The 16,137-nt window shown below is 39.0% G+C and overlaps 1 protein-coding gene across 4 annotated transcripts in view; it reads right to left on the minus strand.

Annotated features, from left to right (window-relative positions):
- Positions 1 to 16,137, minus strand: part of LOC120779735 (host cell factor) — a 60,951-nt gene that overhangs the window by 15,098 nt on the left and 29,716 nt on the right. For 3 of the 4 annotated variants that reach the window (XR_005705743.1, XR_005705742.1, XM_040112110.1), the window contains 6 exons: positions 7,184 to 7,465; positions 6,948 to 7,118; positions 6,568 to 6,877; positions 6,299 to 6,510; positions 251 to 439; positions 44 to 195 (listed from right to left, as the gene is read on the minus strand). Coding sequence is in view for 2 of the 4 variants with exons in the window: in XM_040112110.1 (XP_039968044.1) it covers positions 44 to 195; positions 251 to 439; positions 6,299 to 6,510; positions 6,568 to 6,877; positions 6,948 to 7,118; positions 7,184 to 7,343 (1,194 nt within the window). In the remaining 2 variants the exon portion in view is untranslated. Of the gene's footprint in view, positions 1 to 43; positions 196 to 250; positions 440 to 6,298; positions 6,511 to 6,567; positions 6,878 to 6,947; positions 7,119 to 7,183; positions 7,466 to 16,137 lie in introns of those variants that run through there. The other variant, XM_040112111.1, reaches the window with a different exon arrangement.

Below are 16,137 nucleotides of genomic sequence, written 5' to 3' on the forward strand. Positions count from 1 at the left end.
TATGTTTTTAAATGAACAACAGTTTATCTAATATTCAGCTCACCCTAACCTGGTTGTTCCATGCTTTACGATACCCATCACGACCAGACCACACATACAGACGGCTTTGAATACCTACTGCACAGTGGCCAGCCCTAGCTCGTGGTACATCTTCATCAACCGAGTCGACAGTTACATTTTCCCAAGTCATTGAATCTGTAGCAGATATTGCTTGAAAAACCTGATTAAATGTAATTGTAAACCAATTTACCCAAATTGAGAACTGCGAGAGTATTTGTGCATTTCCATTCTCTTTCGGTTGTTGATTTAGAATCATTTATAAGTAAAGGTACCCATCCCCCAAAAACATACATTTTATTGCAAATCATTGTGGCGCTATGTAAGGATCTGGGTAACGGTGCGGGACCACGTGTTCGTGGCTTTGACCATGTCATAGAATCTATAAATTAAAAAACACAATATGTCAAACAAAATACTTATATTATATATGGCAACTCTGTGTGTGTTAAGTATGGTTTTTTTCGCTCGTGATATTTTATTATTATTAAAATAATTTTTGTAAATTAATTAACTCTGACTGACTAAATTAATAGAGTAAAATATCGTGTTGTGTATACATACAATTTTTAATCAATCTGATTATCAACATGCCACCTAAAAAGCTAATTGTAAACAACACATGTGGTAGCTGTTCTGAAAACGTGAGAAAAAACACCAAAGGATTGAGATGCTCTCTGTGCCAGAAGTGGTTTCATTCCAGATGTCTGAACCTCAGTAATGCTGAATTTGACGCAATAGCAACAAACATCAACGTAAATCGTATCTTATGGAGGTGTCTGGAATGCAATGATTTGGAGGTTAGTGTAAGACATTCTGATGACTCGGAGGATGAAAGTGAGAATGACAACGTTGATAGACTTGAAAAAGTCCTAAATAAACAATTTGAAGAATTTTCCAAAAAATTTAATGACAATCTTGAAAACTTTAAATCATCTATTAGTGAAAGTATCACCGGGTTAAAAAAAAGAAGTTAAAGCGCTCGCCAAGCAACATGCCATCACCGATAAAAAATGCACGAGTCTGAGTGACCGTATCACAACTATTGAAAAGAATTTATGCTCCTACAAAATCTCATCATCATCACCATCTTCTCCTGAGGACATCATAAAAGAAATTAATGATCGTAAGAAGCGTGAGTCAAACGTCATCGCTCTTGGAATTTCAGAGTCAACCAAAGCTACTGGCATCGACCGACTGGAAGATGATAAAGTATCACTCTCATCTGTATTATCGGATGAATTATCTGCTAAATTAACTGGATTCAAAATCCGAAGACTTGGACGTCAGACACCTAACCGTACACGTCCTCTGCTTATAGAGACCCAGTCAGTTGCTGATGCCAGAGAAATCTTTAAACTAAACCAGAGTGAGAGCTCTCAGGTTAGATTCAAACCAGACCTAACCCCTGCACAACAGACTCACCTTAATGATTTACGCTCTAAATTAAACACTCTCAACAAGAATGGTGACACAAGTAAAACCATCAAGTATATCCATGGCATACCGCAGATAGTTAACAAAAATTTTCGCCCGCTCAGTGAAAAGGAAGAAACCCGAAGCTCTTCAAATGTACTATCAAAACACGCGGGGGCTCCGAACAAAACTAAATAAATTTTTCACAGCGTCTGCCGTCAGTAATATCGACCTCATTTGTATTACTGAATCATGGCTACACCCATCGATTCACGATGGCGAACTAATCGACAGCACTTACACAATTTTTAGGCACGATAGGGATCCAGTTTTGTCCGGTCTAGAACGAGGTGGTGGAGTATTCATCGCAGTCAAACGCCACTTTCAAGCGGAACTAATACAAATTGATCAACATAACCTAGAGCTCGTCTTTGTCAACGTAAAAGGTGCTCCCCATGATATCATTGTTGGCTGTGTCTACATGCCACCTCTCTCAAACTTTGATTCCTATACTAATCTACTCACTCTGCTCTCTTTTATAAATGATAAATTTAAAAATGCTAAACTATTATTTGTAGGCGACTTCAATTTGCCTAGTAGTGTCCCCCGTGCGGACTGTGAAAGGATTCTCCAAGATGGTTTAGCCTTACTTGATTGCACTCAAGTAAACCACACAAGCAACTGTGACAACACTTTTCTGGATCTCTGTTACAGCAATATTGAAACTAGTGTTGATAAAACCCTATCATTTGTTGAAGAGGACAAATATCATCCGGCTCTCTCTATCAGTCTTAATTTTCGACCTAATCTTACATCACCGAGTTCACCTACATACTCCTTTAAGAAAGCCGATTATCATAATCTCAACGTTTTTTATCACCAGGTTAACTGGGTAGGAATGTATGAAACAGACACTATCGACAATGCAATTGCTTGGTTTTATAACAAGCTAGAGGAAGGCATCACCCTATATGTGCCTGTACATAAGAATTATGTCAGTAATTACCCTAATTGGTTCTCTTTTGAGCTTATCAACAGAATTAAGCTCAAAAATGCGGCTCACTCACAATACAAGAACTCTAATAATCAACGAGATTACGCTCACTTCAGCATGTTAAGGCGTGAGTGCAAAACTTTAAGTATTGAATGCTACAGAAAATATGTTGACAAAATAGAGAACATGGTTCAGTCTGACACAAGTGCGTTCTGGAAGTTCATCAAGGATAAGAAGTACAATAGTGTGAACATTCCATCCGAAATGTCATGGCTTGATCAATCTGCCACCACTGGTGAATCAATCAGTAACCTGTTTGCATCATACTTTAAAACAACATTCACTGACGATAACAATAATGATCGAATTGACAAAAATACAGTGATCAAGGGCCCAAAAACCAACATCGCTCATCTGGAAATCAAATGCGAAGATGTTCTCAATCAATTACTCAAACTGAACCCTAACAAAGGCGCTGGACCTGACGGTATACCTAATGTTTTCCTTAGAAACTGCGCTACTGTGCTCTATGAGCCTATCACTCACATATTCAATAGATCTTTGCAGCTTGGCACCTTCCCTAGCGCATGGAAGCTGTCGTATGTCAGTCCAATCTTCAAAATTGGCCAGAGAACTGATGTTTCCAACTACAGGCCTATATGCATTCAATCAGCGTTGGCAAAACTATTTGAAAAACTGGTCCTCACTCAACTTACTGCTGCCTTTAAAGATATCATCACGACAAGACAGCACGGATTCACAGGTGGCAGATCAACCACGTCCAATCTTTTTTCATACACTAATTTCCTACTCAACACTTTGAATGATGGTCTCAAAGTTCACTCCATATATACTGACTTTAGCAAAGCCTTTGATCGTGTAAATCACAGAATTCTTGTTTCTAAGCTTCAAGTCTACGGAGTCGACGGCTGTGCCTTGGATTGGTTATATTCCTACCTGGTAAACAGATCCCTGCAAGTTAGAGTTGATGGATACTTATCTGAGGAATATAAAGTTACATCTGGAGTGCCACAGGGATCCCACTTAGGACCTCTGCTTTTCAACATCTTTGTCAACGATATTGGCAAAAATCTCCTGTCAGAATACCTGCTCTACGCGGATGACCTAAAGATCTACAGAACCATCAAAAATGAGATTGATGTCCAGCTGCTTCAAGATGACATTGACAAACTCTCGGACTGGTGTACTAAAAACAAACTTGACCTTAACGCAAATAAATGCGCGGTAGTCTCGTACTCGCGCTCTCACAGCAATATTGCCACTAGTTATAATCTAAACGGTCACAACCTGCAAGAAGTTCCCGACATAAAAGACCTGGGCATCATCATAGACAACAAACTCACTTACTCGAAGCATATAGACAACATCACACTCCAAGCTTTCAAGGTTCTTGGATTAATCACGAGAACAGGCAAAGAGTTTCGCAATCCCTACACATTGATATGTCTATATCGCCAACTGGTTCTACCCATACTTGAGTACGGCACTGTAGTCTGGTCTCCTCACACTGATGTCTCAATCAACAGATTGGAGAAGGTCCAAAATAAATTCTGTAAGTCTCTATCCTTTCATACAACCTTGAGGTTGCAGGTACTCTCCACTGACGATATTCGTTCACGCTATAAAATCAACAGCCTAGCTATACGTCAAGTTGCTGACATAGTCTTTTACTTTAAGGTTGCTAACAACCTAATTGATGCCCCAGAGATTCTTGGTAGTTTTGAGTTTGCTCCTACGGCATCCTCGCTGAGACATTCACGGAAACTTAAAACAACAAAGACACAGAAAAACTACGTCTTCCACGGACCTCACAACAGGATTGCTAACCATGTAAATTCACTTCACCAGAACATCGATTTCTATGGAGGCTCCCTCAGTTCATTCATCAATAATATAAAGAACAAACTCCTTCCATACCATTAATTTGATCACTGTAATACAATTGCCCATATTATTATATATTTTTTTTTCTCTTTATTCTTTTACTTATAAAAGTAACTGTTGTATATTGCCGATTGGCGTTAATTTGTTAAATAAATAAATAAATATGATAAGTCCATGACTTATATTTCTTTAGAAATTGTAAACAAAATACTGACAATGCAAATTATAACGTTTAAATATTTGAGAAATGTACTTCCGCCTCACTAATTGTAAAATTGAAGTTATCCACTATTAATATTAAGACGTGTTATTTTAAATTAAATATCTGTTTTAACGGAGCTAAATTAAAACTACTAATTTAATTTTAGTTTAGCAAAAAAAATAAACTCTTTAACTTTTAAGATAAGTTTAAACGCATTTAATTTATAATTCCAGGATATTGATTTCAAAAGAGGTCATTAGAAATATACAGTGGACAAAAGTCTACATACAACTCCTATTTTCTTTGAAAAACATTTTAGAAAAATGTGTTGATACAGTTTTATTCTAATCTTTTTTCTAATAACAGTAAACTTAAAAAATCCACTACCTAATATAAAATAACAACTTTATGGAAGAAAAACTCGCAAATTGTGTTGACAAGTGTTCACACACAGTAAAAACAAGAAAAAACGTTAACTTAGGTTGCACCGAAGCTAAATACCCTTCACAGGTGCATTTCTGTTAGTAACTATGGGTTCAGTTTGTATGGAAGCTATATGCTATAGTTAACCGATCTGATCAATTTCTTCGGAGTTTATATTGTTGCTTTAGAAAATAATATATACCAAATTTCGTAAATATATCTTGTCAAATGTGAAAGTTTTTCATCCAAGAAATTGATTCCGATCGTTCAGTTTGTATGGCAGCTATATGCTATAGTTAACCGATCTGAACAATTTCTTCGGAGATTACATTGTTGCCTTAGAAAATAACATATACCGAATTTCGTGAATATATCTTGTCAAATGTGAAAGTTTTCCATCCAAGAACTTGATTCCGATCGTTCAGTTTGTATGGCAGCTATATGCTATAATTAACCGATCTGAACAATTTCTTCGGAGATTACATTGTTGCCTTAGAAAATAACATATACCGAATTTCGTAAATATATCTTGTCAAATGTGAAAGTTTTCCATCCAAGAACTTGATTCCGATCGTTCAGTTTGTATGGCAGCTATATTCTATAGTTAACCGATCTGAACAATTTCTTCGGAGATTACATTGTTGCCTTAGAAAATAACATATACCGAATTTCGTGAATATATCTTGTCAACAGTGAAAGTTTTCCATACAAGCATTTGATTCCGATCGTTCAGTTTGTATGGCAGTTATATGTTATAGTGCTCCGATATCGACCGTTCCGACAAATGAGCAGCTTCTTGAAGAGAAAATGACGTTGGCAAAATTTCAAAACGATATCTTAAAAACTGAGGGACTAGTTCGTATACATACAGACAGACAGACGGACATGGCTAAATCGACTCAGCTCGACATACTGATCATTTATATATATACTTTATAGGGTTTCTGACGATTCCTTCTGGGTGTTACAAACTTCGTGACAAACTTAATATACCCTGTTCAGGGTATAAAAATATATTAGTTCTGTGCGAAAACTTTACAAAATGCTAGTTATTACTATGTTTTAGTATTTAATTGGGTCCCCATTGGCAGTTAAAACTGCTTGAAGACGTCGTGGCATTGATTCTGCTAAATGCGTTCTTTAAGTATAGCAAAGCTAGAAATATGATGCTTTCTAATTCTACGCTTCTCAGTAATACATGTTTCTAAAAACTTTTTGTACTCTCATATCAATGAAAATAGGGGCGAATGTAGACATCGTCCGCCACTGTATATTAGTAGCAAAATAACAATTATACATACCAACTTCCAAGAGCCACAAATCACCTAGGCGACAACCACTCATTCCACCATAAATCAATAAATGTAGTTTATTGGATTTTTTGCTTGTAAATGCTACGCCAGTATGAGACTCCCGTGGAGGTGGGCTTTCTCCATATGTTTTTGGCATAATCCATTTGCCGTTATGACTGTGTACTCCACGGGTTTCCAAAATGTATAAATCGTTTAGATACCTAAGTAATAAAATAACAGATTACTAAAGCCAAAATAATTTATTTACAATGACTTACTTAGGTATGTTGTTTTTAGGATCATCAGATTCGTTAGCTAAGCCGCCAAAAAGAAATATACGATCCCCTACTATGGTGAAACTGTGGCCTAGACGTGGACATGGAGCTGGCATGTTATCCGGCAATTCAGGCTGCATTTTACGCCATTCCCATTTTGTTGCTTGCAACTCATAAAGTTCATTAGAATATTTTCCATATTCAATCATGCCACCAAAAACAAACATACGAGTACCCACAACAACAAAACCATATGCGGCACAACCTGGTGGAACTTCACCACGCATTGCCGGTACAAACCATTGATTGGTAACTAAAACATGGGGTTAATAAAATAGTTTAGTTATAAAGAAAAATTCAACTTTATCAAAATATACACAAACCAGAATTATAAACATGAAGTTCGTCTACAATGCCTTCATTCCCTCCACCAAACACGACCATTAATTCTTTTATGTTGATGGCTCGATGTCCATGTCTTGGACGTGGCTGAGGTCCAGAAGGATTACTTAGCCGTTTCCAACAAAACTTATTAGCATTATTAATATTCGTACCTGAAATACAATTTTTCTTCAGAAGTGTAATTTAATTTTACTTTTTGCGTTCAAACCAAACTTACGGTCTTCATCATAATTGTCCATTTGAATTTCCATATTACCCAAAGTTGAACCGTTTATGTTCGTATGAGCCCGAACTGCAGACATATCTTGTATTGTTTCATTTTCGGTATTGTTGGTAGTAGACATATCGCTGGTGCTTATAAAGTCAGAAGATTCCATATTGTAGGGTTGATAGTTATATTATTTTTATAACCTAAAAGCTGCTTCTTTAAAACATGTTGCAAGTGAAGAATATATTTATGACTAATTCATTTGTTAAATAATAGAATATACGTTTTTATCTGAAAATTGATAGTAGAATATCACTTAAGTAAAAATTTAAAATCTATAAACAGCGTGCACTTATTTCTTGTAAGCGAAAGAAAAAAAGAGGCCACAGCAGCCGGTTCCACGTTACCGGAAATTACCCAGATTTTTTTCGGCCAAGGGCTATCTCACACAGATTGTATCGATAAGTAGTAAGTGACGTTAGCCATCCTTGGATCAGGGTTGCTTAACCTCTGATTCGTGCTGATATTGTGTTCAACTCGAACCCGGAGAAAATTTCCAATCTCCTCAGTGAGGTATATACATATAATGGATGGATTCATCTTAATGCCTGTTCTGACCTTAAGACTCGTAAACAATGAACCACAAGTTATGTGGCCTAATGCTGGCAAGGCACAAACAAACGCCTCTATGGAGGTGCAATTAGCACCTACTTCGCAACTCACGAGTTCAACGAAGGACCTCCACTGCCCCAAAGAGCTCAACTAAACAGCATGACTACCAGTCTGATCAGATCCGGCGCCACACATCATCTCGGTCCACTCCGCCTGCTGTTTAACCACACGCAACTTCGTTCTAGATACTTAAGCAATAATAATCTCTTTGCATGTCTCATTAGACCCACTCAATTAAAACCTTCTGTGGTTGTTGTAACGACAGAAAACATCTCTATGGGAATTTGGAGTTATGCTGCTTGTCATTGACCAACAGTACTTAAAAAGTGGAATTTATGAACTTTAGAACAAAATAAAGTCAACGATAAATTGCCACAATTAACTAGACAGTCAAATCCGTAGTTTCCGGAATGTGCTGAGTGCCGAAATTTTGTTAATGATTTACTACCGGTGATCCAAGTAGAGGTACTTTTTTCCATAGCCTTTTTTATAATTCATGCGAGACTCATGTCAAACTGTCATGTTATTTTGGTTCAGTATTGTTTATCATTTCATAACGGAAAGACTGAACAACTTTATTACTAAAATTCAAATTTCATTCAGCGATGAGGCTCATTTCTGGCTCAATGGGTATGTAAACAAGCAAAATTGCCACATTTGGGATGAAGAGCAACCTGAAAAGACTCAATAGCTGCCATTTACTAAAGAAAAAAACACTTTTTGGTGTGGCCGGTGGAATCATCGGTGCATATTTCTTCAAAAATGATGCCGGTGAGAGCGTAAGCGTCAATAGGGACTGTTACCGCGAAATGATAACCGACTATTTGATATTTGAAATTGTGCATGTGTTCTTGGAGACATTTGGTTTCAACATGACGACGCCACTTCCCACACATCGCATCAATCAGCGATTTATTGGGAGAACACTTCCGTTAGCCGATAGCTTCACGTTTTGGGCCGGTTGATCAATATCGTGTGATATCACACCGTTAGACTTTTTCCTGTGGGGATATGTAAAGTCTAAAGTCTATCTGGGAATCACTCGTCGATTCAAGCTTTGGAGTAACACACCACGCGTGTTCGCTAGTTATCAGTCGAAATGTTCAAACGGGTCATCTGAGACTTAGCCACAAGCTACATTTAAATGAGATAATCTTCAAAAACTAAATGTCAAATAATGTTTTTTCGAATAATTATAAACATGCCCATTAAATTTTAAGTTTCTGAAGTGCTTTTTCTTAAAAAAAAGTAGGGAACCTCGAAATGAATCACCTTTTATAAAAGGGCTGCTTCTAGTTAGAGTGCTATCGTGTAAATAACAACTGATATATAAGCTCGGTTAATGAGAAATAAAGCGTTAGTTTTTGGAATTAGAAAGAATATAGGTTTTATTTAACAATCCAGTGATCGACCTAAAGATTGAATTACAATGTAGACGATTTATCGAGAAATCCGTTGCAATAAATATTTACTTAATTTGAAGAATTATTGCTATTTCTTTGCTAAATCCAATTCTATAACTTACCCATATTATAAATTAGAGGAACCTCATTAACTCTCGCATAACCATTCTAACCCCGAATTCGTCAGATGATATTACAAACAGTGATGTGAGAGCCAAGCCTCGAGTGCGACGACTGTTTGTTTGATGACAGGAGATATTTTGCCTTGCCCTCGTTCACAACCAGACCCTTACGCTTTTCTTTCCTATCCAGTCTGGAAACAGCAGAGCTAATGTCGCGGTTGTTCAGGCCAATGATATCAATATCATCTTTGCTTTGCACTTTTAAAGAAGATTCTATTCAGCTCTGCAGCTCGGATTATTTTCTATAGGAGTAGATGGAAGAAGTCACACGATAGTAAGTCGACCTGTGAGGTCCTTCCAGATCCTGGCGGAGCTTTTGGTATTGTTCAACGTCAGTTTACACAGCCGTACTAGTTTTTCGGGGGATTCCAAATTCAGACATCGCGGCATAGAGGCAGCTCCTTTTCGTGCTGTCCGAACAGTTTTGAAATCGACGAACAGTTGGTGTGTGTCAATCCTCTTTTAGCATTTTTTTCTAAATTTGGGGCATAGTGAATATCTGGTCTGTTGTGGATTTTCCAGGCCTGAACCAGGCCCATTTGGGTATGTTTCATCATGGAGGTTGAATTTACTAACAATTGGGCCAAAGATACCTTCTTTGCCCACCCTGGCGTTAAGGTCGCCAACACGATTTAGAAATCATAGAAGATAGCCTTGGTCCCATTGTTCTCTTCTTACGTCAAGGCGAGGGCGCAAATCAGCGATATGTTGGAGAACTTCGCTTTGATGCGCACTGTGGCCAGACGTTCATCTATAGGGATGAATGTCAGAACTCGGCGACGATGCCATTCTCAAGATTAATCCCATACCGAATTTGCGCTTCTTTATATAGTGCGGTAGTCATATAAAGCCCCATGGACCTACTCGTCTCAATGCTTGCCCCGTCGATCGAACTTTTTGACCGGCGGTGATGTCAGCCTTTACCCTCAGGAGGACATCAACCAGCTGGGCAGCGGCACCTTCCCAAACAAAGGGCGAACATTTCAGGATCATGCCTTTAACTCGTAACTTAACACGTTTGCAGAGGTCGTCATGACCTCTCTCACAGGGGATCTCTCATCCGAAGCTGTGAAACGATCACAGCGGGACGAGCTGTAGGAATTGATAAGCGATTCGAAAATTTGCACAATGAATCACGAAGCTCTCACCAGAACAATGCGGAATTGTAAAAGCTCACCTTATATTTCCACGGCTAGTCATGGTCTGAAATAGTATAACTTGGCGACCTCAACTAACAGAAGTTAAATATTGAATTAAATTATAACCTCTGAGATAGAGAGTTCGCTGGAGAGGGTAAGTGATGCTTTCCGCCTTCCTAGAAATCGAAGGTGCTTTTGAGAATACGTCTCACAGGAGTGTAGCCAGAGCACTGGGGAAAAGGAATGTGGCAGCACCGGTGCGCTGATTGATAGAGGCCGTACTGCGTACCAAAATTGCTGAAATCACAGTAGGAGATACAAGGATTAGTCTTGGCACAACAAGAAACTGCCCACAAGGGACGTGTTATCCCCCCTGCTATGGAGTCTTGTCGAGGACAGCCTTCTAGTACTGCTAGCCGGCAATGGGATCCGCTGCCAAGCGTACACGGACGGCATTGTAATTATAGCCAGAGGCAAATTTGAGAACACTCTCTGCGACCTGCTACAAAGAGGTTTAAAGCTGACAAAAGGGTGGAGTAGTGGGGTTGAGTTGAACAGCAACCCCTTCAAGATGACCATTGTCCGGTTCACGAGGTCTCGGCCTCAGGAACTTTACACTTGCGGGCAGAGAGATAGAGATGACCAACGTTGTTAAATATCTTGGTCTCACGCAGTGTTGACCTGACCTTGGTCAAGGCGACAAAAGCATTAATGGTGCGGAATCGGATGCTGGGAAAATTCTGGGGCTGCAAGCTAAGGATTGTTAAGTGGTCGTACACCATGATTGCACGATCGATAATCACGTACGGGGCGGTGGCCTGGGCCTCAAAAGCCTCGCAGACTTCGGTAGGGCTCCAACTATCGAAGCTGCAACGACCAGCTCGTGTCTGCATGTCGGGTGCAATGCGCACTTGTCTGATGGCAGCACTTGAAGTCATGTTTGAACTCACACCGCTTCATTTGGTGATCGGTCAAGTAGTCAAGCACACTTTTCTGCAAATAACGGCAGATGAGTGTGACAGAGGCAAGGTAATCTCGTCCCAGAAGATGAAGTGGCAATATACCATTAGCCCTTCTCCTGAGGGACAGCATTATCAAAAAGGTTAGCTTCACGAAGCAGCAAGGATGTGTGGAACGATTCCACTCTCGGGCTGCTGCTGAGGAATAGCACGATCAAGTGGTGCACTGACGGCTCGAAAACGTCGGAGAAGTGCAGTGCGAAGTTTTCCGAGCATTTTCAAGATAAAGGTCTTTGCCATAAGTCGATGCATAGAGATAAACCTCCAACGCAACTATCGCAATGAGCGGATAACCATACGTAGCGATAGACAAGCGGCACTAAGAGCGATCTCCTCCTACGAGATCACATCCTTACTGGTGCAGGAGTGCAGAGAACGACTGAATAGCCTAGCGGAACGTAACCAAGAGCACCTCTTCTGGGTGCCCGGTCACAGAGGTATAGCCGGTAAGGAACTGGCTGACGAGCTCGCCTGCTCCGCAGCTTCCACCAACATGGTAGGACCCGAACCCTTCACTGGAGTGGGTCCCCATATAATAAAGGAGTTGCTCCGCAAGGAAGAAGGAGTAGGCAGAGAAAGGCATTGGCAACAAATGCATGGCATACGACGTGCCAAGTTGCGAATGGGGGGGGTACAACCACAGCAGGTTTAAATTTGCAATGAACCTCCCTAGGGACAAACTCAGTCTACTGGTCGCATTTTACACCAGCCACTGCAAGCTGAATATGCATTTACATAACATGGGCCTATCCTCCTGCGTAAACTGCCGGTTCTGCGATATTTAATCTTTTAACTATGAATAAACTACTATGATCAAATTGAAAGGTGAATTTTGTCCATTTCATCTTCTTCAAAGTAATCCCTTCTCGCGGCAATACACTTAAGACAACGAATTTTCCAGTCATCACAGCACTTGGAAAAATCCCCCGTCATGATGGCCATCAGAGCCTTCTTCGATTTAGCTTTTATATCCTCAATTGAGTCAAAACGGTGTCCTTGGAGTGATCTTGTGAATTTGCTGAATAGCCAGAAATTACACGAAAGTAAATCAGGCAAATACGGTGGTTGCAGCACGATATTAGTTGCAAAGTGGCGAAGTGATCACGAATAACCCATGCAGTATGAGATGCTGAATTATCGCACTTCTTTGTTCAATATTTCATTAACATAGCAAAGATCGAAGAATTCATTTTTAGAGCCTCACAAAACGACGAGTATCTCAAATACTAAGGAATATTTTGACGTGAAATTTAGCATAAATATCACTAACAGTACTAAGAAATTACAGAAAAAATATTGTCGAATCGAAAAACATAAAAATATAAATTAAAAACTTTTCAATTTGATCACAGTAGTATATATAAATTATATTGATAGTTGTACCTGAATAAGAAAAGGTTGAAGAATCATGATTTGAAATGAGTGCACAACAGCTGACAAATATTCCTGAATTGCACAGAACAATGCAAACTACTACTAACTCGCATCAGCCCTTGCCCCGTCCATCGCATTTCTTGGACGGCGGTGATGTCAGCCTTCACTTTAACGAGGAAATCAACGAACTGGGCAGCGGCACCTTCCCGATTAAGGGACCGGACATTCCAGGTGCATGTCCTTAAAACGTTATCCTTAGTGCGTTTGCAACGGTTATCATCAAAAAAGGGGTCTCTCATCCAAGATTTTTTACGCTTTTTCATTGTAGTGTTTTCTACGTGGCGGGATACTTGGTCAAAGACCGGAAGTCGTGAGCTGCTTGAGCCGTATGTAAAAGAATCGTTTCTGGCCACTACCAAGTGAATGGCAACCAGAGAACTTTCTTCGCTTGTGTGAACTTCTACACATGACTCCATCCTATATACAGTTACGTGAAAAATAATAAGGACAGGGATGCATAAAAACTAAACAAGAATAAAACTGAAGCAATTCATCCGCCAGTTAATGGCAATTTTTATCATTCCTAATTTATAAAAACAGATTCTATTAGACAAATGCAAAGTATTTGCACACATTTGGTAAAAAAGCAATTTTGTTCTTAACAAAGTCCGCAGGCAGTTGTGCGATTTAATAAGGACAGCGTGCTATTTAAAAACAATAACGAAAATTACTAGAACGTGGTTTTTGCCGAGATAAGACAAAAGTTATATTTTTAGTTTTAATATCAATCAATTAAAACCTGGTATTTCTTTTTTTAGCTCAGAAAGCAAAGGATAAGCACTGCGATCCGAAAACTCGAGAACGTATTAAATATTTAGTGAAACAATGAAATTTGTACAGAAAAGTAGCGAATTTACTGAATGCTTCCAAATCACTGGTTGAACAAGCAAAAATGGGTTCCCCAGATTGAAACACGCGGCAGGAAGTCAAAAATAGCATTGTTTGTCAAAAGAATATAGAGTGCTGTGTTAAGAAAAATCCATTTATTTCGTCAGAACATATAAAATATGATTTGAATATTGATGTTGAACCATTAATTAATCATAAAGTACTTATAAAGGCCTGAAGACCGTACAACAAAGGCTTAAGTTTGCTGAAGGACATGTTCTTTGGCCTAAATAACAATGACGTAAGATTTTCGGGTTTGACGAAACAAAAGTCAACTTATTTAATTCTGATTGAGGTATTCATTATGTAAAAAGACCGATAATGCAGCCTATAACCCTAAGTATACTATAAAGACCGTTAAACATGTTGGCGGGAACATTATGGTTTAGGGATCGTTTTCATATAATTGTCTGGGCTCACTGCATAAGATACAGGGGACTATGAAGGCAACGGATTATGTGGCAATACTACAAGAATTTATGCTATAGAACGCTGAAGACAATATGCCACTTAGGTGGATATATATGTAGAAGAACGACCCTAAAAACACGGCAAAGTGTACAAAAGATTGGTTTAGGGTCAATAATAGAGTGGCCACAGCAGTCCACGGATCTTAAATCCATTGAGAATTTGTGGAATACAGTGAAAGCGTCGTTAGGAGAAAATTTTAACTTATTCAAAATTCATGGAATGCAATTCCGGTTTTCGTCTGCCTAAACCTAGTTGAATCTATGCCGAAGCGGTGTCAATAAGTTTTAAACAGATATTGTTTTTCAAAAAAATATTTAACTACTTAGAAATTGATATCACAATTGAAGGAAACCGAGTTACTTTTTTTATTTAATATGGTATTTTTTATAGTAAACTACGAAGTGTCCTTATTTTTTTCACATATTAATATCGTAAATTTGAGAACAAATGCAAATAATAGGTTGTCAAAAAAGTCTTGCAGTATTTTTATTGATTTTTTTTTTTATTGAAATTGAAATGAATTTTTGATGATGCCGGTCTCTTTCGACCAATTCAGCGATTTTATCGCAATTTTCGACGACAGGCCTTCCGGAGCGTGGCGCATCTTCGACCACCTCTACACCGGAACGAAAACGTAGAAGCCATCGTTGTGCGGTGGAAATGGAAACTGTATCGGGTCCATAAACTGCACAAATTTTATTGGCGGCTTGAGATGCATTTTTGCCTTTATCGTAGTAGTACTGTAAAATATGCCGTATTTTCTCTTTATTTTGTTCCATGTTTGCGACTCACGAACGACTTAAAAGAAACGAAATCAATCAAACACGTGTTAGCGCGTGAAATGAGCTTTTCAGAAAGGTTTAGCATGACCCGATGCGACGAATAAAACTAGAACTACGCGCTTTCAGCGCCAACTAGCGAAAATACCGCAAGAGTTTTTTGACAACTTATTAAAATACAAGAGTTTGCAACAAAACAACTTATTTTTACTTTGTTTTCAATTAATTTGAACAATTAATTGCCGTTGATTCCCCTACATTTCTAGATAAACATTAATTTTATTATCTGCATACCACTGTCCTTATTATTTTTCACATAACTAAACCCATAGCTTTGAAGAAAAATTACTGCTCTACATAAATGCAATTTTTCATTTCTTAAATCCTTTTTGATTTTGTTTTTATATACAACGTGCGTTCTAAAGTAAGCAGGAAAAAAAACAGAACAAATGGTTTTTTCGGCCAAACCAATTTATTTTATTCAAAATAGTCCCCTTCTCCTTCAATACAGCTTTTTTCACGATCCAAAAGCATGTTGAACGAGTGTTTTAGCTCGTTGGCCGGTATGGCCGCCAGTATGCCTCTGCCAATGGTAGGCACCTTGTCGCGGTGCAGGGGCTTAAACTGCAACACAGTACGGCATCTCCCAACCATCAGGGGCGATGCTACACAGCATTTCTCCTGGGGGCTGGCAGAGGCTGCATGTGTGCAGCGACCAAGAGCTACCACCTCCTAATCCAGGGTGTTATGCGACTCCCGTTTGGATCCCATTGGATGATTTGCAGCCAGGAGGTAAATTCGGCTGTATTCGAACGGAGCCTTCCCAACACCGGGCCGCCTTGGGAAGTAACGGTGGCCTTACCGCGTCAAAGGGCTCTGGCACGGCGGACCTTTCAGTTTCCCCTTCAATAAGAATAGACCGGGAGGCCCACACCACGGGCCAAACGGTCGTACGAAGAAGATGAACAACAACAAA

The sequence above is a fragment of the Bactrocera tryoni genome, unplaced genomic scaffold, assembly GCF_016617805.1.
Source record: "Bactrocera tryoni isolate S06 unplaced genomic scaffold, CSIRO_BtryS06_freeze2 scaffold_11, whole genome shotgun sequence".
Classification (NCBI taxonomy): Eukaryota; Metazoa; Arthropoda; class Insecta; order Diptera; family Tephritidae; genus Bactrocera; species Bactrocera tryoni.